General features: G+C 40.5%; 1 protein-coding gene across 1 annotated transcript in view; it reads left to right on the top strand.

Annotated features, from left to right (window-relative positions):
• Positions 1–24,941, top strand: part of USH2A (usherin) — a 505,359-nt gene that overhangs the window by 118,243 nt on the left and 362,175 nt on the right. The window contains exons 14-19 of the mRNA XM_053667304.1: positions 870–1,033; positions 8,632–8,790; positions 13,802–14,296; positions 15,296–15,565; positions 17,153–17,322; positions 20,483–20,627. Coding sequence (XP_053523279.1) covers positions 870–1,033; positions 8,632–8,790; positions 13,802–14,296; positions 15,296–15,565; positions 17,153–17,322; positions 20,483–20,627 — 1,403 coding nt within the window. The remainder of the gene's footprint in view (positions 1–869; positions 1,034–8,631; positions 8,791–13,801; positions 14,297–15,295; positions 15,566–17,152; positions 17,323–20,482; positions 20,628–24,941) is intronic.

Here is a 24,941-nt window from a genome sequence, read left to right as displayed (position 1 = left end):
TCTCTAGTACTTCCTGGCACCAGTTGCTCATTGGAATTGCTCATTCTAATCAGTGACATTGTCACAAGTTGAGAGTTTGAGGAAATAGGTTTTAGTTTCTATCAGCAAAAAGCCAGAATAGTAATTTTTGGAGGAGCAACTTTGGGTCCAAGAAATGTGAGTTGCAGTGAAGTTATCCCATGATATGTATAGCATTAGCTTCTTTTTATTGGTCACAATAATTCTCTGTTCTCCTGTTCTCCAACCATTCTGGATAAGTGAGTTTAGTGCATAAAATAAACAAGAGAATAAAACATTTATTAAGGCACCATCAGCATTGGAACATGCCTTCCCTAAACTGTTTTCTTAGTGAAAGTTAGTCTTCATAAAACTAAATATAGAATTGAGTTTTATTAGGGGAAAACTAAAGCTTTTTAGGGAAAACAATGATTATTACACCCACTTTCTATCTCACCACTCGATAGATACTTGAATGGATCATTTTAGGGATGCCTAATCTTAAATTTTAGCAGTCATGAAAACTGTTTTCCGTGAGAAAGCAACATTTACAGTATTCTTTCTTGAGCAACAGGATTCAAAATAATCCATCAGGTGTACTGTGGCATGGAAACAAGAAAAGTAAGAGGCTTTGGGAGGCCCTCAATTAGTTTACAAGGAGAAGGCTTCATTAAGGTTTTACCCTAAGCAGCATTTTAATAAATATACTTTTTTCTTTTTTGTTTTGTATCCTGTTTAATTCAAGAATCATTTTCAGCACAGTGGCCAAAACATCTCATCCCACAATGTTATCGGTAGATGCATGTGACTTACACTATGAATTATTAACCCAAACGTGATTCTCTTGGATGGTTTATTTCTCTTGTTTTCAGATGTCAGCCTTGCAATTGTCATCTCTCAGGAGCTTTGAATGAGAGCTGTCACTTGGTCACGGGCCAGTGTTTCTGCAAACGATTTGTCACCGGCTCAAAGTGTGACGCCTGTGTTTCCAGTGCGAGCCACCTGGATGTCAACAACCCGTGGGGCTGCAGCCAGGGTAAGTGCGCCTGGCCCTGTGCTGGCCTCTGCAGAATGTCCCACGGGGCAGGGGGCCGGCTGTTCCTCTCTCTGTGGGGAATGCAGCAGGAAGGCTTAGGGCCAATGTGGACCCGTTAGGGGAGAGATAAAAAAGAAATCGTACTAAATGACTCTGGTGTTCTTTTCCCTTGATTAAGTTGTGGAAAATGGCAATATGATAATATTGCTAATGGGATATGTGCTAGGGTTTTTTGTGTCACTGGGAAGGTGACTGAAGTCCTACTTTACCCCAAAGGGAGGGGCTTTCTGGGTCAAAGTCAGGACATTACTAGGTAAGCCAGATGATTGGTCACCCCACCACACACCAGTCTTTCTGGATGATTTTCTCTAACAAGTGGAAGACTTGCACTTCATTAGGAGTAGTCTGTCCTTCCATCCCACACATTTTGTGGGCACGGTGCTACTAGTACTCGTTTATTGATATTGTAGCGATCATTATCATTATTTATCGTAGCGTATTACTAACTCCTGTATTTCAATATTCTTCTCTTCCTACTTTCACTAGCGTTAGTTGTTTAAATATCACCCATGTTTCTCATTTTAACTCTTGAAAGCCAAAAGTCGCATCTGAGTATCTTTTGACTTCCCAACACCCTTTCCCACTTTCGTGAACTGATCCCACCAGGTCCCCCGCAGTCTGCCATTTAAAACCTGCTGGTGATTTTTAAAATATTTACTTCAAGACCATATGCCCTTGCCTTTTTTCAGAATTCCTAAGAAATGCTTGCTGAAAACATGTGTAAGGACCCTTCTGCAATGCGTTGTACCTGGCACCGGTCAGGACAAATCGTCCTAAGCAAGCAGGCTGGGTACTGTGCTCTCTGTGTTTGAGGAACGCAGCCATAAGTAACGGATGTTGGGCTCCCTGGCAACTGCACTGGATAGAGAGGCAGCAAAGGGGGCATCGTAGCTAATGATGAAGATGTATTTACATTTTGTGCATGTGTGATGTGTCTTCACTGTCCCATGGTTCACTGGAACTTCTGGATTTTAGTCTAAGTAAAACTGTAGATGTTCATGCTGTTATTGAGAAAGGATGATCATTACCCCATGTATAAATACAGTCTAAACACCACTCTGGCTTTCCTTGAGCATTTAATTAATATTTGTTATTCATTGATTAGCGCTAGAGTTCATTGATTTTTGTGCAGCAGAAATTGAGTTGGATGTCAGCTGATCATCATTTAAATGGAATCGTGGCAGTCTTACAGACAACCGACCCAATCTCAGTGATTTTTGATCAGTTCTGCTCGAGTTTTGTGTGAACGTATTGGCCTCAGCTCCACATGTTGCTACCTATTCTTGTTTCTGAGACACGGTTGAGGAATTATACTTCAGGCGAAACCAGATAACCTGGTCACTGGGCGCCTGGCCGGCGTTTCTTAGTAGCGTCAGACATCTGGCGTCAGCTCTTTTCTTCTCTGGGCTGTCCATTCTCGATCTCTTCAAAGGCTTCCAATTGTTAATAACTTTTAAAAAGTTTTCATATTTCTAATGATTCTTTCCTGGATATAAGCATTTCGATGTCTCTCTTTAACACTGTGACCTATGGTAGCCAGCATCTTCCTTCAACCATCTGCAGTTGTTGCTGCTGCTATGTGAGGTTTGTGTTGCAGAAAACTTACAAAACACGGTGCAAAGTTAGAAGCTCAGGCTCAGAAGAGGTCATTCATTAAAAAAAAAATTAAGATTCCCACCTTCACAGGAGCTTGAAACATGGGGCTCAGGAAAGCCCCCGCTGTAGGACTCGTGTGAAGGGAGCCTGCTTTCTGTCCTGCTCCTCTGCGATTCTCCCACGGCCCTTGCTTTTTATCCTAGCAACCGCAGGAGCAACCAGCCTCACAAAGACACAATGTTATTGAAAGGAACGTAGTGCTATCTATTGTTGAAACTGTGAACTACCTCGGGCTCATGTTTCCTCTCCCTCCAACGGGTGTCAAGAATGGGTTTTCCTCCAGAATTAAAATGTTTCACGGTGCTTTTCTATACAGTTTGGATACCGTGCGATTATAACTATTATCTTTTCCATTTCCTTAGAGACCACTGACAACAGTTTAGCAATAGCCTCTGTGATTTCTTTCTTTTTTTTTTTTATGATGGGGATTTGGGATAAGAATCCTAAGATGTAATTTTCAGAGTGCAGGAGAATTGATTTGATTTCACGTAAAGTAGTTAGGCCTCTGATAATATGCTTTCTTGTTGTGTGATTTCCTTCTTTCCTGTGAATATTTATTTCATGCTTTCAAAATGATAGTCATTCCCCTGGATAGGAGGAATAGAAGGAAAACAGGTGTTTAATAACTCTGCTTTCTGTGTTCTTGTCTAGATAGATTCCAGTTTGCCTTAAATTTCTGGCTATAAACTTAACATATTTATATCCACATATATATATATGCACATATATATTTATTACTTCATTGCATGTTACATATGTTTTAATTATTTATGAATCATTTGTGTTTCAGTCTTCCTGATACTCTACTCTCTACTCACTTTTATGTTTATCCTTGCTTATCCATCCATCTTTTTATCATTCACATTTTTTCTTTACCCCTACTTATCAAAGAGGCTCTTATAGCTCTCCTTGTTTTAAAAAGAAATATTTTTCTTTGGGTAACATAGAAACAGCAAAACTTACCATATAAACCATTTTTAACTGCACGGGTTCACAATATTAAATACATTTCTAATGTTAGGCAACCATCACTCTCATCCACCTCCATAACTCATTTCTTCTTGTAAAACTGGAGCCCTGCACCCCTTAAACGTTAGTCCCCCCATTCTCAGACCCTGGCAACCACAGTTGTACTCTCTGCCCCTTTGTCTTTCATCTCGTTTTCCTTTTGGGGATCCCATTTCTCATGTTGGTGCATGGTGCACCTGACATGTTCTCATAGGTCCCTAGACTCTGTTCCTTTGTGTTCCATCTTGTTCCTCCCTCTTTCCTTTAAATTGAATAAATCAGATTGCTGTATCTCTAAGTTCTATCTCTGGCTTTATCTTCAAGTTTACTATTTGCTTGTTATACTCAAGAGTCTGTTTCTATTGATTGCCTTTTTTTTATGAGCATGGTTCACAGTTTCTTTGAGTGCGTTGCAGTTTTAAATTGAAGACACTGAAGTTGTTAGATTTTCTTCTTGGCAATTTGCATAGACTTAAGGGATGGAAAACTTTCTCCACTGTAGCTCACAGCTGTTGATGTCTGTAATCAGCTTTGTAAAATTTTAATGCTTGCTTACAGTCTGACTGCCTGGGAGGTCATTCCTGTGTCTGAATCAACTGGTGATATGATTGATCAGTGTTTATTGTGCTCACATACTTTCAGGCCCTGTAGCTTCTGCCAATCAACATGCATGGATTGGAAATGCATTCAGGAGTGTAGCTGGTTCTCAGCTCTCCCTTGACCTTCACCCCTTACCAGACTTTCTTGGTTCTTCCGCATACCTCCATAGCTCCCTAGCTGGCTGGGAGCTGTAGAGAGCTTGTCTCAAGCTCCAGGGGCTGTTCCTTGCCCAGAATCTCCTGCCCGATGCTGTGGTTAGTTCACTACTTGGACCAGTGGAGAGCACATCCTCAAGGTGGCAGGTCTGTGGGTTTTCCTCACTGTTCCTGAATGAGCCTGCCCTTTTGAGATGGCAAAGCTATGAGTTGTTGTCACCACTGCCGGATGAAGTCATCAGTGCCCTGTGGTGCCAAAGGTGCTGGCATTTATAGCCAGCCCTCCTCTGCTGAAACAAATATACTTGGCTATGGAGCAGAAAGGCCACAGACGCTTGTGGTCTCTCCTCAAAGCTCTGCCAGTTTGTTAAGAATCGATATTCTCCATTTAATTCTCCATTTATTGCCTGCCTAGGAGTGCGTTAGGAAGACTTATTTTGATGATTTGTCCAGTGTTCTATCACTACATTCTTTGTGCTGGTTTAACTAGAAGTGCCCTAGTCTCGTTTTATTTTTTAAATTTCTCATAGTTTTCTAGCTATTGTTTAGATTTTTCATCTCATCTATGGCAGGCACTGTTGAGTTGTTCTCAGTCCCCATCATCCACTGTTTTATGTTAACAGAATGTAGGGCTGGGTGCATGGCCTCTTCTCCTATAATTAGCCAAGGTCCCTAATCTCCCGGCTGGCATGGGGAGGGAGACAATGACATGGGGGGTTCCTGGGCACTGGCAGTGCCCTCTGTCCCTCCTCTTCACTTTCCTGATGAACCGGATGTGGACTGAGTGGTCATCTACCTGGACTGTGTGGACAGAGATAACCTCTTAGGGATGGCAAAGCAAAAAGATAGAGGGAATCTGCAGTATTTTTTGGACTATAAGATGCATGCCCCCCCCAAATTTGGGAGGATTAATGGTTGTTAATGCTGCTGTTGAGTTCTGTTTACATTTACATTGGTGAAATATTATGTTATTTATGTTATTAAATATTTTCCATTTTTTTTTGCTTCAAGAAATTTTTTTTCTATTTTCCTCCTCTAAAACCCAGGTGTGTCTTATGGTCCAAAAAATACAGTAGATGCCTGTGTAACAGGCACAGTACTGTCAGCCTTTTGTGAGATAGACAGACACACATTTGTGCACACACACTCATTTCATACTTGGCACAACTCTGAGAGGTGGGCGTGACCATCCACTTCCTATAAACGGGGAAAAGCTCAGCAGGTCCTTTCAGAGTTTGACTGTAGACATGTATCTACCGAAGGGCCCAATCCAAGATAGAAGCTCATGGCTCCTAGACAGATGGATGCAGTCACACAATATTACACGTTTAAATGAGAGTTGGGTGTACGCAAAGACCATTGCTGGCAATTTTGATGAATGAATACGTGATCATTTTCTCCGAAGTCTACTTTCAGCCCATAAAGGGGAGCTCAAATGAACTCATGCCCAGGATTTCATATGCATTGTTCGAGTGGCATTAGAGTGCCTAACCCTTCAGGTCTGTGAACATGCTTATGTAAGTGCCAAGTCAGCACTATCCATTCCCACTGGAGACTGGGACAAGATTGTGAGGCTGTCCTAACAAGTTGTCAACTTAAAGGTTTCGCAGGGCCCGTGTGTGTGTGTTGGTGCCTGTGTTTGTTGCCAAGGAAATTTTCATGCAACACAAATCATTTTCAATACCTTTGACATGGGACTGAAACATCTCCTTGTCTTTCAGTCATCCTAAAAGTTTTTCCTTGTCTTTGAAACTAGTCTGAAGGACAGTTTCGACTGCTCGAACCCTGAAATCTGTTGAATCCCTGATCACATGCAGAGTTTGAGATGCAGTCATTCGTAATCACTAAAAAGATATTAAATTGCAAGGCAGTGCAAAGCTCTCCGTGCTACAAATAAGGTACGATCTTTGTGGTTCCACCAAAAACAATGGGCTTTAAAGCCCCAAATTAAAATGCACAAGATCACAGGTCCTGTCTGTGTTTAGCCAAAGTGACCATGTCAATTATGGCAAATCCATGAATTCGAAAACATAAGGTGTTTGCAAATCTCTTTTCATTGTCATTTTGAGATTGTTACGACACTTGTCCGCTATCTAAATAGGCATATGGAGAGTTAGAATTTTAATATAGCAATGCAAATTCTAAAGGAGAAGAGAAGATATAAAGGGGAAGAGTGAAAGTGTATGTAGTTTTAACATTTTTTTAAAAGATTTTATTTATTCATCTTTAGAGGGGAAGGGAAGGAGAGAGGGAGAGAAATATCAGTGTATAGTTGCCTCTCATGTGTCCCCTGCTGGGAACTGGCCTGCAACCCAGGCATGTGCCCTGACTAGGAATTGAACCATGATCCTTTGGTTCCCAGGCCTGTGATCAATCCCCTGAGCTACACAAGCCACCTAGCCACCGCCCGAGCAACCAGCTTCACAAAGACACGATGTTATTGTTCTTTCAAACTGTGGCATCAGTATTATCTACCACAGGGTTAGGGACACTGTTTTTAGGAAGCATATGTATAATATATGGAATTTTATGTATTTCAAAGTCAGTGCTCGTGAAATGCTTTCATGAAATGTTACTATTAGATTATATCATGTCTTTACAGTGGAGTGTATCAATCATGAATACTGACGAGGCAGTAGTAGCTTTGAGTTGAAAGTCTTTACCTGGTGAGCAGGGTGACTTCACGTGGCCACATCATAGTTCCCCAGCCTGTTGTGTCTCCCAAGAGTGCGTGAGGCCAGCACCAGTACCCTCTCTTGCCTTCTGACTTGCAGTTGGCTGCAGCTACTAATAGGAACCTGCCCGTCATCTGGAGGGCTGTTGGGAAGGGGAGTTGGAAGATTTAGCACCCAGCTCCTCCTGTCAGTGTAGGAGTGGCCTGGGACTAGCGGCATCTCAATCTGAGTGGTCCCAGCCCCTGCCTCGTGATCTTCACACGTGCCCTTCAGTGCTGAGCCCCATCAAGCTAAAGAGAATGTATGGAACGAAGTCCACATAGCAGGATCCACTTACACATTTGGCTTTGGCTGGCTTCTGGGAACCTGGATTTCATGAGGGTTCCCACCATCCCTCCAAAGTAGTAAGAGTGGCTCATTGTCTCTTAAATTTTATCCAACCAAAAGGTTTATGCTTAACATGTGCTACCCTCCTGGGCATCTGTCTGTAAGAGCAGCCCCCACGCAAACCCTGGGCACTGAGTCTCTAATGAACTCTCCGGTTGGAAACATTTGGCAGGCGTTTACACAACACATTGCTGGGGGAATTAAGCAGATCCTGTGTGGCTGGAAGTGGCTGCCTTCCCTGGAACTCACCCATGTGCCTTTCCCTTTGTTAATTGCACTGTCTCCTTTTGCTGAAATAAAGATTAGCCACGAGTGGGGGTAAAGATGAGTCAGTTCTGTGAGTTCAGAAAATAGGAAACCAAGGAAAATATACAGGGATAGGAGACAGTGTTTTCATGGTCTTCTATCATACAAAGTGTCCACAAAGTAGTGAAACGGATGCTCTTGTGCACCCGAAAGAAGCAGTCGTATTATCTGTAACCATCATGGTGCCTTTGACAGGAGCTGCTGGGTTCACATAGTGCATTCCAATTGTCTTTTGCTAATATTTGGACTATTTAGCATTCATAACATCGACAGCTATTTGTATGACCAACTATTATCCTTTTTTACACTGTGCTCTGTGAAGCAAGAGGAGGTATTGTGCTTAATGCAATGGAAAACTTCCTTTCAGAAACGCCAAAATCGTGCTACGTAAATTTCAAGTGTCAGTGGGTCTTATTTATGTCAAAATTTAAATTAATTAAAGAGAAAAGACGTGTTTTGCTTCCTTGGACAGTTTCTCACACACACACCAAAAAGGACAAAGAAGTGCTTAATGTAAACTTAGTGGGTTCCCCCTGCAATTACAAATTTGTTTTATGCTGATTGATAAAAAGCTTTGTTTTAGTAATTCATGATGTATACCATTCGTTTATTAATGTCTCGGTCAACCGCATGTCTCCTTGATAAAGTAATCCTGAGTCAGAAAGATGTCTTTGCTGGATATCTTACTTCACTTTACTTGTGTGCTTATTGATTGCCTTTGCTAATAAATGCTCTCTCCCTTGTAATTTAGCTCCGTCCCAGCAGCCCCCTCCCAGAGGACAAGTTCAAAGTTCTTCTGCTATCAATCTCTCCTGGAGCCCACCTGATTCTCCCAATGCCCACCGGCTTACTTACAGTTTATTCAGGGATGGTTCTGATATCTACACAACTGAAGATGAATACCCATACAGTGAGTTTAAAGATTGGGGGATGGAAACATATAATCTTCTGGGACTTGATACATTAGTTAAGGTCTTTGACATGGAAGATGGACACTGTGGTTTCCTCTGTCTAGCACAGAGTGTTTCAAGCAGAGAGAGAATTACGAATCTCTCTCTTTTTTTAAATTTGAAGTGATTGTTTCATTTTACTTATTTTTGTGTTTTTCAATTCAGTCCCACAGAAGAGTTGTAAAAATTCTCATGTGCTTTTCACCACGATCACACGGATGCTTTACTGCTGTTGTCGTTGGGATTATTGCTCCCGAACCATTTGAGAGTTGACTAAAGAGACCATGACACTTAACCCCCAAATATTTTAGCCCGGATTTCGTAAGAACAAGAAAATTCTCTCATATAATCACAGAGCAATGGTCAAATTCAGGAAACTTAACATTGATATAATACTCTTGTCTAATGTAGAATTCATGTTAACTTTTTGTCAATTGTCTCATTATTGGAAGTGGGTGTGTTTTTTCCTCCTGACCCAGGATCATGCATTATCAATCTCATTAGCAGTCAAAGAGATGCAATAAATGAGATGCTTCTGATTTGATAAGCCCTCAACCCTTATCAAATCCTTAAAGATGAAAGGAAACAGACCCATCCAGTGCTGCTGAGGATGTGAAGGAGCAGGGATTGACCTAAACTGCTGGCATATCTGTGTGGGTTCTCAGCGGCACAAACTTTCCTACAGAATTAATTGTTAAATTATATGGAAAAACACTTCCCCTTTTGTATACCATTTGACTCAGTGAATTTAATTTTGGAGATATCTTAAATGCATAATCATCGATGGACACAAAACAGATTCGAACAGACCCTGTATGTCATAACAAAATATTGGAAAAATTCAGACATTCAAAAACTTTTCCATAAATTATGTTAACTGGAGTGACAAAATCCTGATACATTACAGACTTAATTATAGGACACAATTGCCTTGCATCTCAGTTTACATTAATGAGTGAAAAATATTTATGATGTGTTGTTTAAGGTAATCAAGTGGTATTAAAAATAACCTATGAATTATATTTTGATTGAAAAATATATGAAATGACTGCAAGAATTACAAAAAATAATCTGCAGTTTTCTCTGGTGTAAGAGTTGCAGGAAATTTACCGAATATTTTTATTATGGGAATTCAGCTTTTAAAATTCTCAGGTTAAAGATAGACGGCACACAACACGGCCTTAGGTTGAAAGAGGACGTGTGTGAACAAACACAAGTGCCCTCTTTGCATCTGCCACGTTTGTGAAGATTTAAGAGGAGCTTATGGAAGTCAAACTGTTGAGACACATTGTCAGAAATATATTTACTCAAGTTTTGGATCAGGTTTCCCCAAAGACACAGAAAAAAATCGAAAATTCTCCTTTCTTCTCGCTCTGTCTTGTCTGCTATTCACTTGCTGTCACATTTGGCTACGAGATAGTTTAAGACGCCAGTTTAAGAAACACAGGAACAGTGATGCTGATTCATGGTTCCATGCTGTTCTCTCTGTTTAATGCCTGATTTTCCAGATTCTGGTTTCACATGTTTCATTCATTATAAGAGTATACACAGCTGTGAAGAAATACTAAAGCCCCATAACCTTCCTCAGGACATTAGAAGGATATTGATTGGCTTTAAAACTTCTGCATAGCGTGTGGTTTTATTTTGTATGTATTATAACAGGTTACATGTCACACCTAATTCTGAGTGACTTGCACCTTCATTAGAATGTCCAGCATTTTCTACTAACTCTAAATGTCTCTTCAGTACTGCAAGTCTTCTTCGAAATTAATGGAAACCCTGAACTTCACGATGCAGATTGTGAAGGGAAATGAACATCTGTCTACATCTGCCACGTTGGCAAAGCACCCTGAAAACCTGCTATTACAGTGTTTCTTTTCTTCCAAATACCAGCATGAGCCAGGTGTCCTGAAACTTAAACTTTTGTGATAGGGGAAGAGCAAGTTATAAAAATATTGAAGTGATTTCAACGCTGACAGTGCCCCTGCTTGAAACTGTGTCTGAAGTGGCCAATTAGAGTCACCCTGTTTTTCATCCAGCTTACTTCAGTAATGAAACTAACCTTCCTGATGTGTTCTCAGTCCAGAGGCATATTTCTCATAGTAACATATTGTGGCCCATTTCCTAGAACAGTACGTGTGAGCACTGCAGTCTGGCTCTTCTCCACTATTGCACTAATACAGAATCCAAACAACAGTTTCTTACGTAATAAATGCGCTCTCATTCACTAATCAGGCATTTATATAATCCTATTATACAAGGTATTATTTCCTAAAACCTTATTTTTCATTAAAAATGCTACTTCTGGCATGTCTTGACAGTCACTATAATTAATGATGTGAAAATTATCCGCATGGTGACCTTTGAACAGCAAGAAGGATTGGTTAACACTGTCAGAAATTTGCATCGTTTCCAATAATATCCTCGCGTTTATTACTCTGTTTCCAGTGTGTGGGTAACATGTGTAATAGGAAAAGGAAACAGGGCTTATATTCAGTCAGATGAACATAAAGCTTCGGGTTCAATAAAGGCATTTATTTGGAATTATAGGTAGGGAGTCATTGAACTTTTCAAAGAAAATGAATAATGTTGACATCCAAGCAAGTTTGATCATATGGTTGAGACTATTATAGAATTCCTTGTCAGAATAAAAACTTTTCCTAGCTGGCCTAATGCACTCTGGGATCCTGTGGGTCAGGGGTTTCCAACCTGAGGTCGTGACAACTGGTACATTATCATTTCTAGACTTTGCAGGTTATTGGTTGTTAGTAATAGCATGCTAATAATGGTGGGATGGTTCTAAAGTTTCTGGATTAGCATTTAAAAAATAAGATATAGTCAATCATTTTCCTAAATGAAATTTCACTCCTGTGCTTTTTCACTCACAAATTTCACTCCTGAAATTTCACTCATAAGCTTTCATAAGTAGAAGACAGGTGTAGAAGTCAAGTTAGGATATTGGGAATTATACATAACCAGCACCTGACATTGAATCCTCTGCAGCCCCATCTGGGTTGCACAAAGGTGTTTCCTGTGTCAGAGTTGTGACCAAAACAGCTATGGGGGTAGGTTGGGCCTGTAGGGTGGGGTAGGCTACTGCCCTCTTTTAGTAGTATTGAGATTTTAGGGGTGGCCGGCTGCTCACATTATTTCTTCCTACTTGAGTTTGAAACTGAAGGAGACCTAGGCATGAGAATCAGGGAGATGGAAATTTAAAATGAAAAACTCTTTATTACAATAAAAGCCAGGTTGGAGAATCTACCTTCTCTGCTGCAGAAAGACAAGAGAAGAACCAATGGACCAATCAGAGTGGGCTTTGACTTTGCTCCGCCCCCTCCTCCCCCCCCCCCCAAATTCACAATCAGGAGGCCATTCCTATTTGGAATATCAAAGCCCACTCCGGGGCTTAGTCCAGGGAGATAGTCCTCGCATGGAACTCTAGGCAAATGTCCCCACAGGGAAACTGGATGACGACTTTGATGATGATATAGTTTAAGTTTAGAGTTTCAGACAGGGATATATATCTTTGTGAAACTGAGGTCTTCATTTCTACCTTTAATATCATTATAATGTATTATTGTAGCATAAGGATCAACACAGCAAGGGGCAAGGTGGTTCTTCTGAGAGACACAAATAGAAAATACAGCGAGGGAATAAGAAAGAAAGCAAGAGATGGGGTAAAGAAACGGTTGTCTTTAGAAGGCTGTTAATATTATTGCCTAGAAAAATAAATTGAGTATATATGGAAATTTATTAATTCATGCACTTATTCATTCAATACACTTTCATTCAGTGCTATGCCAAACCAGGAAGTGTTGGAGCCACTAGAAATACAAGGATGAGAAAGGACAGTTCTCATTATCGAGAAGGGAGATGGATAAGGAAACCAGTGACTTTGTGGCTTCTGTGTCCTACTTGGACTCGAGCACGACACTCAACATATTTTTCTGCAGAATTTGCAATGACACACATAAAGAATGGGAAAATTACCCTTCGCTCAGATGTTCACTGCCTTAGTCCATCCAGGCTACTATTTTAAAAAAATACCACAGTGTGAGTGGCTTATAAAAACCAGAAATGTATTCCTTTAAGCTCTGGAGGTCAAGGTCAGGGTACCAGCGTGGTCAGGGTCTAGTGAAGGTCCTCTTCTGGGTGGCAGGCTGCCGAGTTCTACCTGGTCCTCACATGGTAGGAGGTAGGAAAGACCTTTGTAGGACCCTTTTATCAGGGCACTGATCTCATTTATGGGCTCAGCCTCTTAACCTAATCACACCCCAAAGGCCCATCTCTTAACATTACCACCTTGGTCATTAGGTGTCTAGCATACGAACTTGGGGAAGATACAGACATTTCACTGATGGCATCCACTCCTGTGTTTAGTCTTCAATTATTTCCTTCTCTCAACTGCCATGGTGGTACTAGGGGAAGGACAATTTCCCTCTGGCTTTTGCTTCTGTGCCCCCTTCAGAGGGCGCTGGCTCATGTGTGAGAGGTAGCTGGCCAATCTCCACCACTGCCACACCCGTGGCACCAATGTCAGATCCATGAAGCTGGTGAACACCTGCTCATTTTCGGCTTGGTGAGGTCCTTGTGAACTCCGCACTATCCCAGCCTCCCCTGAACTCTTTATGTTTCCAGGGACTCTGAGATTTGTTTTCCATGTCCTTCAGTCAGCCTTCGGACCCCCAAGGCTGAAGGACCTTAACCCAGCCATGGGAGGTCCCATCGTGGGCTCACCGCCTCCCAAGACAGCATCTTCGCTATTGAGGAAGCCTAGAATCTCTGTGGATTAAAGCCAGGCTCTGATGCCTAACTCTGCTTCTGTGAGCACTTAAATATGCTGGGTGAATACATAAAGAGGGGGTTGGTGTAGTTTGTGTAGTTAAGTCTTATCACGGGAAAGCAAGTAGACATGATTTCTTACCAATTTGTGGAATGTAACTATTCTTATTTTTTTCCCTTTAACTCCAGGTATCCAGGACTTCTTAGACACTGGCCTGTCACCATATACCTCCTATTCCTATTCCATCAAGGCCACCAACGTGCATGGTTCGACAGGGAGTGCAGCGGTGACCTACAGGACAACAGCAGGCATCCCAGAGGGAAACCTGAACTTGAGTTATATCATTCCTGTTGGCTCAGACTCTGTGACACTCACCTGGACAGCACCCTCAAATCGTTCTGGGCCCATAGAGAAATATATTTTGTCCTGCGCCCCTTTAGATGACATCCAGCCATGTGTTCCCCACGAAGGTCATGAAATCTCAGCGACCATCGGGAACCTGGTCCCATTCACAAAGTACCGCTTTTCTGTGCAGGCGTGTAATCACGGGGGCTGTTTACACAGTTCGCCTGTGTCGGTGACCACAGCCCAGGCGCCGCCCCGGAGGCTGGGCCCACCCAGGGTGCAGAAGATCAGTTCCACAGAACTTCGTGTGGACTGGGCCCCACCAGCGGAACCAAATGGTAGGAATCCAAGGCCTAGAGTTAACCCTCCAGGGCAATACATGGATGAGAATCTAAGAAATTTGGAATTGTGCAGTAGCGTCTGGCAATTGTATGCATTTTTGTAACTGTGGGATATAGTACTTGAGAAACAATTTCTAAAAATATAAGGTACTATTTGTCCTGGTTAGTAGAACGAATGTATTTCTTTAATCTAATAACAAATTCCATTCATTTAAATTGCCCCTTAAAAGGCTAATATTATCTTTGCTCTTAATGACATCTGCCACAACACAAATTATGTTTCTAATTTAAAACCCACTCACGGAATGCATTATATTTGACTGTGTCACGAAGTTAGGGCACCCATAAGCAGTAAATTTTCTTTTAGGCAAGAAAAGTGTGTAAAATAATATAAAAAATATGTGTATAGCCTAGCTAACTCCATTAAGTCAATTCATATGATTGAACCCTGTTACATAGGCCAGATGTGCATGTACAGATTTTTAGTAGTTTAATATCATGTACATATTATGGCAAAACCTTTTATCTTAGACTCTTTAAGTTACTTGATAAAACTGAGAAGAAATGAACTATAATATTTCAGTAGTTATAGAAACAGGGCTAACCAATTAAAATCCCCATATGAAAATGGGCAAACTGGAAGTACACTGATAAAATTCCCATAAAGAAATAGCTATTCTAGGTAGAAATTATGACCACTCATCCTGAAAAAAAATTATGAGTTTACCTACTATAAATTAGAGTTATTTTGTGTTGTGTATGTTCCCAGTGGGTTTTTTACATGCATACACATTTAGTAGCATTTCAGACATTCATCTGTCCAGCAGCTTGTTGTTTTTTTGGCAGTACCTGCAGTCTGTGTTACTAAGAAAATGGCGAAGTAATTTAGGCAGAAGAATAATGAAAAACCAAAACTCTTTAACTGACTTAACCCCACCCCACCCCCCAAACCCTCTGTCTGATGAGCCATCTTGGTTCACTCTTTCCCTTTCCTAGGAGTAATTATAAGATATGAACTCTACATGAAAAAATTGAAATCTAGTGGAGAAACTATGTCGGCTGAGAGTCAGGTTTTTGAGAGCAGTGGCTGGCTCAGTCCTCGCCTGTTTGCAGAATCAGCCAGTGAACACACGTTCAAAGCTCCTCAGGTGTCCACAACCATCGCCGGCCTGGAGCCGTATACCCAGTACGAGTTTAGAGTCTCGGCCGTGAACATGGCTGGCAGTGTGTCCTCGGCATGGACCTCAGAAAGAACAGGAGAAGCAGGTAAAGATCAGGCTTTAAATTTTACTTTTAAAACTCCTGCGGAAAAATACTGTCTCAAATTAAAGTCAACAGCACTCAAGTAAGAATTATATGCTGACATATGGTAAGGAAACCTTTAGTATGTCAGTCGATTACATACATAACTTAAGGTCATAAAGGACTTGCAGTAAGTTTTGTGGGAAAAATGCTTTATTCTCCACGTGGCAGGGCAATGACTTAACTATAGTTATAGTCTTTGAAGGATGTTTGCAAAATAGCAATTGATGTCCAGCCCTGCAGTGGGTTGGACGTATGTTCTCTTATCTTGCTCCAAATTAGCATCATTCATGTTCAGTGAGCACAACTCATGCCCAGGGATGTACCTGTTACAAACATCACAATTCTGATTTTGTTTTTCTTTTTCTTTTTAAAACAAGTAGTCTAGCTACTAGATTGTCCTGAATGACAGAGTCCTGGATGTCAAAATCTGTAATTCACAAGAGTGCTTATATAGGCAGTTGGCAATTTGGAAAGAAAGAAAAGAGTGAAAATTTTTAATTTTTCAAAGCTATCTTTACTAAGAAGAGTGAGATAGTTTAAATTCTCCACCTTACTCTTTACTCACACACTTCAAATTTTATGAGTCTTTAATGCAATTAAAAATACGCTGTCATCATGCCTTGAATTTGTAGCTATCCACAGAACTGCAAGTCCTGATTTAACTTGGACCTGCCAGAACTGTGGAGGGTAAGGGTAACTGTAGGTTGATGTCCAAGGGAATCATTTCATGAATAAAATGTGCATTGTGCTGGAGCATCTCTTAACGATCGCCAGCCATCTTGGACAAATAATAGCACCACGATAGCACAAGTGATGAGCCATGGCATTCTGGAAGGGGAAAATCAAGGTCAGAAATGAAAAGTAATAGGTGAAGCTACAACACCGGACCCTCATAATCTTATGGGTCACTGGCTAATGAAAGTGCGATGAGGTCTTTGGATAATGCACTTTTGGTTAGCACATTTAAAATCTATATTAAGATCTCAAGGATGGCAAGGGGAGAATGTGTATGTGTAGATATACCCTGCACATTCCAGTCAAGATTTATTGAAACCTTAAAAAATTACTTTGGGGTTAGTTAGAAGATTTTAGACTTAGTTCATTCTGAAGAAGAATATTCTCCCAGGTACACTAGTTTGGCCCAGTGAATGCTGTTCCATATAAGAAATCCAATATGTCAGGATGCATGGTTTTGAACTTTGTGAACTGAAACATAGTCTGTTTTGTTACTTGCTTTTTTTCCAAATACTTTATAAGACTTATGGTTTCCCACCCAATTATCTACCAGTTATCATTATGAACAAATTACTAGATAATTTTTATCTTGTAAATGGGAAACATCTTTGATGCTCGTATGAAATTGGAGACCGCCCTTGCAGGTAACATAAAAAAGAATAGTTCTTATATGCAGCAGTATATTCTTTGATTTTTAAAAATCAGAATATTAGGTAAAATATGGGATATTTCAGAAACTCGAATAAATGGGTGGAGTCAGTCAGAAAGACCCGTAAGTGTTCATTGTTTTGCCGTTGTTACTGTCATCGGCAGAGCCTGTGTTCATGACCCCTCCGTCAGTGTTCCCCCTCTCACCGTCCTCTCTCAAAGTGTCCTGGGAGAAGCCAGCAGATGACGTTATTCGAGGACAGGTTGCGAGGTACGACATCAGTATGATTTCTGAACAGTCACCTCAACGGTCTACTCCGGAGTCGTTCTCACAGGTATTGTTATTTTCAGAATCGAATTATGTCTTCATTTTGACATTTCCTGAGTTTGCAGATTACAGTTGCAGAATTCTCCCTTATACATTGCTTAAATGGGGCATCTGTTTCCTTTTGTAATGTGATATGTACAAAGCTCTTCTTTATATGTAACTAATATTTTTCCAATGCAAGCATATATTAAAACTAAGCTGGTAAAATTTTTTATACAATTTACCTTTTCCACTTAATATATATCCTTAAAAATGATGCAAGAGGCTGACTTTCAGTAGCTAAGCAACTACAATAATGTTTCTAACCAATGCACAATAAATTGATATTTATGTTGTATTAATTATTTTAGAAATATAAACAACATGAATAAGAACATTTTAAATGTGCATTTTCCATATTTCTATTTCCTTAGGGAAGATCTGGGGAATGGAATTTATCACAGCTTATACGCAAGATTATGATATTCAAGCTTTGGGGCAGATGTTGATCTATCGTGCAGTAGTAATTCCTTGTCCAGCTAGCAGTAATTGGAATAACAATCATTGCTCACAGTCGCTGTGGCCTTCTTGTGCACATGCACTAACTCATTTAATAGACGTGTGCAAACAAACAAACTCAGAGGATGAGAGGCTCATGTGAGCCTATGGTTGTGCCAAGGTTCTCCATTAGCCCATTTGATCAACATGAGGGTGGCCAATGGCAGAGTGTGGCCAGTGTCAAGTGGACAGACCATGCTGTATACTTGGCTGTTTAACACCTCTACTGAGGGAGATGCTCTTTGAAGGGGACAGATGTGACAAAAACAACTTCACATTCCACCCTTCCTCCATTAATCCACCCAAATTCCTCTTCCCCAGACTCCCTGGTTCCTCATTGTTCAGTCTGCTTTCTTTGATGTCCATGACTAATACAGCTAAGCCCAGGTGTATTCAACATTGGGATCCTCCCCTTTTCACTCAAAGGGGTGACCAGGGGCACTGCCTGAGGTCCTGCCCATGGAGAGGGTCTCTTTTTACTGCTGGTCTTTAGGACCATCCTAAGGTGGCCACAGAGCAGCCGTAACCCATATTTGACCAGCAGCCACATTCTCAGACAACCCATTTGTGAAGCAAACCCCATTTTCTGCTCTTTCAGCTTTAAAGAGACTTCGTAGGAGTGACAGGTGCTAGCTGAGGTCAACCCCCAGAACGATGGCTTAGGGGCTGGACTTCCTACTTGCGTAACATGTACCTTCTGGCTTTGTGTAGGTCCATTTCCAGGTACCCACTTTGATTGTAGGATGAATTTCTGTCTGGTCCACCTGACCTTAAGACTTGGCATGTCCCATGGAACCTAACTCATGAGGAGTAGCCTTGGATGCACGGCCACTGAACATTCCCTAGGCAGGTCCTCTGCTTGCACGGAGGCCTGAGAGCACGCTAGGAGCTCTAGCAAGCGCTGTGTCCTTTCCATCCAGTGATAGGCCCTTGCTCTACCTCCTAGGGATCTGCCTCATGACTCTCTGATTGGGGGCTTGCTGTAAGTGTCCCAGAGCATCTCCTCCCACTATGTCACCTGTAGTAGCATAGGGCCTGCTAGGCTTTCTGTCCCAAGGTGCCAGTCTGCTCGCAGCACAACCTCGGTCTGCAGTAGCTTCCTTCCAAGTGGTGCCGGGGAGGGGGGCACTCACAGCCTGTGGCATCCCGCTCGACTCAGGACCTTGGTCAGAGCAGCATTCCCAGATGTGGACTATGCTGTCCTCTGAGCATCAGACATTAAATAAGAAGCACCTTAATATACTTTGTCCTAAAAACAATTTTTTTTCTAAAGAAGCTGTGTTAATTCCACTGGGGTTTTAAATGGATGAATTTTTATAGAAACATTAAGTTTTACCCATTTTGAAGTTGTATTTTTAAAGAAAATTTAAGTCACCTGGGAAAAGCAGCAAAGTTTATATCTTTAATTCCTTAATAACCATGTATAATTAGAGAGTTAAAGGATTAAGAACTCAGTGTTTGATGCTTTCCTGATTTCTAAATGTAATTGCAATGAAATGGTACCACAGTTTTAAATTATCCCCAGAAGTTTAGAAACTTTAAAATCACCTTTATTTCTGAAAACTGTTATGTAAACAATATAATTTATATTCCAATTACCCTGCTTTCTGAAACTGCTCACTGAGGTGATGAATTTTCAAGTCAAGACCCATGTAAATATTCCAAATGAGTTTTATTTTATATCTAAGGGGAGAACATCCAGAAAATTCCTCTGACATTACTTACCTTTACAGTTTTTATATTTATAAAATTTATTTGCATTTATAAGAGATTTTTTTGATTCCTTAGAAGAAATCATTTTTTTTTCCTTACATATGCTTGGTGTTAACTTTCTACTTTAGTGACTTTTCTCTGGATATCATTTCCAGTAGCCTTTGTAGCTACAGACTCAGCAAATGTATGTGGGCACTTTGATCAATTCTAGTTTTAATGATGGGACCCACCCTCTTTGTTGGTTATTTCATTACTTGTTTACAGACTAGGGTGTTCCTCTCAGTCTCCTTTGCTCAAATCTACTATTTTTATCTGAAATTGTGTGATAAAGATAATATTTCAAAAAAATTACTGTTTGATCTAATCTACATATGCTTATTTGCATAAGAAAGATAATTGAGAATTGACCTCATGTGGATGCTCAGTAATGTGTTTACTTTTTTCTTTCTTTCTTCTTTTTTTTTTTACATAACAATGATGGGGTCGATTAACCAAAGTGACAGCTCTCTGTATGACCCCATCAAGTAGCATGTGGGCATCACTGCATTGGGTTAGTTTTGACCAAGCCCTGTGGTTTTAATTGGGCTTTTCATGTTAACAATGATATGTCACCATCTTTATCTCTACCATTGGTGACAATAACCATATCACCACGCTGCTTTATGAGGCAATAACTTGGTTTCCTCGTTTATCCACTCAGGAACTGGATTATTACCTCATAAAACAGTGTGGTTGTACAATTATCAATTAAACCCTAGCTTGTCGGGACTCTTCACACTCGAAAACGTCCCTTTTCCTGAGAGCGATTGGCACTGATTCTTTCTGTTGAAATTCATGGAACTTTGACTGCCAGGGTTATATTTTTCACACTGATTACCTACAATCTGACTTGCTTTGTTTTGTTCTTTGCCTTGAAGGTGTTGGCCACAGCCAAACCCCAGCAAATGTCCTATGTTGTAAGTGGCCTGAAACCTTACAGAATCTACAACTTCACTGTTTCTCTCTGCAATTCCATTGGTTGTGTAGCCAGCGCTTCGGGAGCCGGACGGACATTAGCAGCAGGTAAGCCAGTTTTAATGGACGTGAAAAATACATTGTGTATTTATAAACCAACACCTATAAAGCCCAATGCCTTGTCTAGTTGGGACTTAATATTTATCTTTTTTTGTTCTCTCCTGCTCCCTCATGAATCTTCACTGCTATTTACCTTCATGTTTTTAAATAAAATAATAAACATAAGTTTAAGAGGCACCTAGGAGTCCTGAGTTGCAGCGGTATCATAATAAGTATAATAAGATGCAGAGTAAGTCCAGGGCTCAGCCATCATCCTGGGTCCCAGTGGTGCCCTTACAATTGTTAGAAGTATTGAGGAAGTTTCTTATGGGGGTGCAGAATATCTCATTCCTCAGTCTTAACCTTTTCTGTGGGGTTGGGTCACTTACCTTAGGGGATGAAAGGCAGACATCTGGAAATTATGGCGTTGCCCTGCTGTTATATTTTGTTTTTATTGAATAGTCAGTACACACTTATTAATTAATTTATTATTAATAAGAACCTCCCAAGTTTACAAAATTTACAGAAAAGGCTTATCATCAATTATGGTAACAGTAGGAAACGGCTTGTATAAATTATTGCTTGCTTCACATAGAACAAACCGGATTCAATACAGACATGATTATGTGTATTATTACCTAGATAACCTAGTTACTTAGCATTTAGTATATTTTCTAATCACTTTTTCGATCAGCAGTCTACCAAGGCTGGGTTTCCCGGTACTCTTTAAGGAAATGTCCATATGTGAAGTTAAAAGACTCCTATGAATGACAGTGTACAGACATATTTAGCTTTAAAATAGTCCCTAGTCCCTCTTACTGTCTTCGGGTCCAATTCCATGGTCTGTTGCTCTGTTTTGTTTTCATTCTAAAAAAAATGTGTTGGGCTCAGATGATCTCATCTGTAATTTTGTTTCTTGAAATTTCCCATCCATGAGGATGACTCCCAAATCCCAAGATATTATGTTTTATTATCTCTGTGACTGGACTCTGTGTGTTTATATATTTCATCTATAACCTATCCATGTTTAATGTACATGTGTTTCAGATGTTTGCATACATGGAACACGTAGCTTGTTCAAAATGCCATTCTCTGATAAGACCACATATGTGTTTATTTTGTATGCCTCAGTAGGAGGTTAGTATATATGGGTAATGGAGAAAGACTCTGTGTCTCCTTTAGGAAAAATGACATGATTTGTATAAATGGTTCAGGATGAGAGAATCAAAATTAAAAGAGAAATCTGTCCTGTGGGCTGGGGAAGGGAAAAACAGAAACAAGACAAGCTTGTCTTGTCGAAGATTGCCCTGGGGTGGCGTGGAAGATACAGGACCCCCGCCCGACAGCAGAACTGAAATCATGGTTTCTCAGGGTTGCAAGAATTTAAAAGTCACCTAGTGTGACCATCCAGCTAATGATATATTCTTTGTAACATCTCTCCCAAGTGTTTGTCCAACAGTCTCGATACCTTTAGTGGTGAGGCAGTTCCTACTTCTCAGGCAAACCCATACCATGTTTAGGGACCTCTTTGAAAAGGTGATTTCTTATATTGATCTGAATCATTTCCCCATGGCTCTGACTTAACATTCTTATTCTACTGCCTTGGGGGCTGTCCCCAGTCTCATTCATCTTCGTCATGGCATCACTTGCAACAAGGTTTTCGGTAACGAGGCTTCCACCCGAGTGTCTGCTCCTTCAGGCTACATTCCTCGGTGTCTCCTACACACACCTCCTGCGCCTGGTCTAGCTTGGCTAGTCCCGCCCCTGTCTAGTAAGTGAGGTCTGGTCTTTCTTGTGTCCACACAAACACACTAAAGGAAGTAAGAGGAAACATGCCTGTCCCTGGAGACTAGACAAGTCTTGGAGCTGGAAGGAGTAAAACAAGAAGAGTGTCTATGAAACAGAATCCATGCAACGCACCGCACCAAGGATAATGTCTGTACTGCCATCATCCTCCTTGGTTGCAGTGACTTCCTGTGGCATCCAAGACCTGTGTACCAAAATGCCCTGTGCTAATTTTGTTTTACTTATAGGAAATGGGCTCAAGGCCATGTCTGTGCAGTAGAAGATTACCGAACTAGAACTAACCTAAGCCCACTGTTTCCCCTCTCTGCCTCTCTAGCCTTGAAAAATAGAAAGTGAAGACATGTTCTCTGAAAGCCATGAGATGGGAAAGTTAATTGACTTTGTAAAAGAAGATACTGTTCTTATATTGAGGGGATAAAATAAAAAGCCAGAAGGCCAAGGCTTGAACTTGGCTATCTACTATCTACTACCCGGGTGACCTTGAGTTAGTTATGTTACTACTGTGCCTTCATTTTCCAATTTATAAATAAAGAAAACCTGTTTTGTAGCATTCTTATGAGGATTGAAAAGAATTAATACATGTTAATTATTTAAAGCAGTGCCCAGCACAGAGTAAATCCTCAATAAACATTATTATTTGCCAGTCACAATATAAATGTTACAGAATTTATAATGTTATCAAAACCAGGAAGTTTATTTTACAATTTCAGTTTCATAAGATCATTACAACATAAAAGTGAAAATGGAGAGCGCTAAAACTAAGGAGAGAACCACGAAAACAAACCTCAGGTGGCTGAAGTCTAAAAGCATTGGTTTTTCAATTCTGTAAGGAGTATGTCATTCAGAATTATATGCATTTCAGGATTTTGCTCAAAAACTACAAATTTCAAACTTGTCTGTTGCCATATACAGGCAATGATGTGCCATAACCATATTGTTACTGTATTTTATTGTGAGTGATTACTTCAGTCAACATCTATTAAAGGCTTGCTACTAGAAATACTGTGGGCGATGCAAACATTCAAAGATGCCTCAGTGGTGTTGCATTAAAGTGTTGACATATTACGGATAGGATTAACATGAGGGGACCTGCGAGAAAGGATAAAAGAAAGCTGCAGGAACAGAGAACATGGGATTTTGGAGCTTGGGAATAAATAGCATTTGAGATAGACTATAAAAGATTGGTAAAGATTTTTGCCATATACCACACGTTGGTTATTGTCTTAGACATGGTGCTGAAGTGATGAACGCTTGGGGTTTATGAAGACTTTTCTCTGGCAGTGGTGTGTACAATAGATCAATAGAAAGTATGTGGATGTCTCAGAGGCTTTGTATACTATCCTTGCTTTTTTGAATTCTTGTTTCTTCTTGCTGTTCTGCTTGAATGCTTATTTCTTCCTTATGTTCCAAATTGTTGATTTGAACCCTGGTTCCCTCCCCGTCACTGATGGTTCCCTGTAGATTTTTTTTTTTTAGTTTGCTTAGTGTAACCTTCATTTCTTCCTCTATGTCATTGCCAAACTCAGTGAGTTCGTTGGGCATCCTGATCACCAGTGTTTTGAATGCTGCATCTGATAGGTTGGTTATCTCTTTTCTTTAGTTTTTTTTTTTTCTGGGGTTTTGTTCAGATGATTTGGAACATTATCAGCTGGGAGGGGGAAGAAGGAGAACAAGGGGAAAGGTGCAGAGATTAAGCATAATTGGCAGGTACAAAATAGACAGGGGGACGTGAACAGTAGCATGGGAAATGGAGAAGCAAAAGAAATTATATGCATGGTCCATAAACGTGAACTAAGGGAAGTGGAGTACCAGGTGGATACTGGGGTGGAGGGGAGCAAATGGGGAAAAATTGGGACAACTATAATGGCATAATCAATAAAACATATTTAAAACAAAATAAAGTATGTAAATAGAGTCTGGTAGACTTTTCTAAGAGGCAACGAGGGAACAAATCATATAAACAAAAGCAAAGGTTGAAAGGAGGTGGAGCGGTGGGGTCCAGGAAGAGAAATCCACAGGTGAAGATAAGGGAAGAATTGAAGATGACAGTAAACATTGTGGACCATGTCGTGATGCCATTCGGTGTAATGGGAAGGATGAAGAAAGAACATGTGGGAGAAATAAACCCATGAGTTCACGTTTGATCGTTTGATAAAAACACATCTATGGCAAATATAATCAACCAGCAACAGATAATGCAAATGCCTAAGAATGATGCAGATTTTGCAATCATTTTTCTATATCTAGGGACTAAAACCATGGATAACAATGAAGTAGTGCGGGCAGAGAAAAAATCCAAAATAACTTTATATGTTGATTAATGCTCGTATTTGAGGAGAAAGGAGGACTAAAGTGAACAGAGAAATGATCAGCGTTAGGAAGAGAACCTAGAGAGAACAGAACCAGGCAAATCAACAGAACTGTAGAAGGAGAATCTTGTCTGTGGCATATGCTGTAGGAAAAACAAGAGAATAATGAACCACAAAGGAGCCTGTGGTCATGGGTGACCCTCTGGGC

Source organism: Artibeus jamaicensis, unplaced genomic scaffold, assembly GCF_021234435.1.
Source record: "Artibeus jamaicensis isolate MK-2021 breed Jamaican fruit bat unplaced genomic scaffold, CSHL_Jam_final contig_467, whole genome shotgun sequence".
Taxonomy (NCBI): Eukaryota; Metazoa; Chordata; class Mammalia; order Chiroptera; family Phyllostomidae; genus Artibeus; species Artibeus jamaicensis.
Note: the sequence above shows the minus strand (reverse complement) of the source record. Positions and strands in the feature narration are given on the sequence as shown.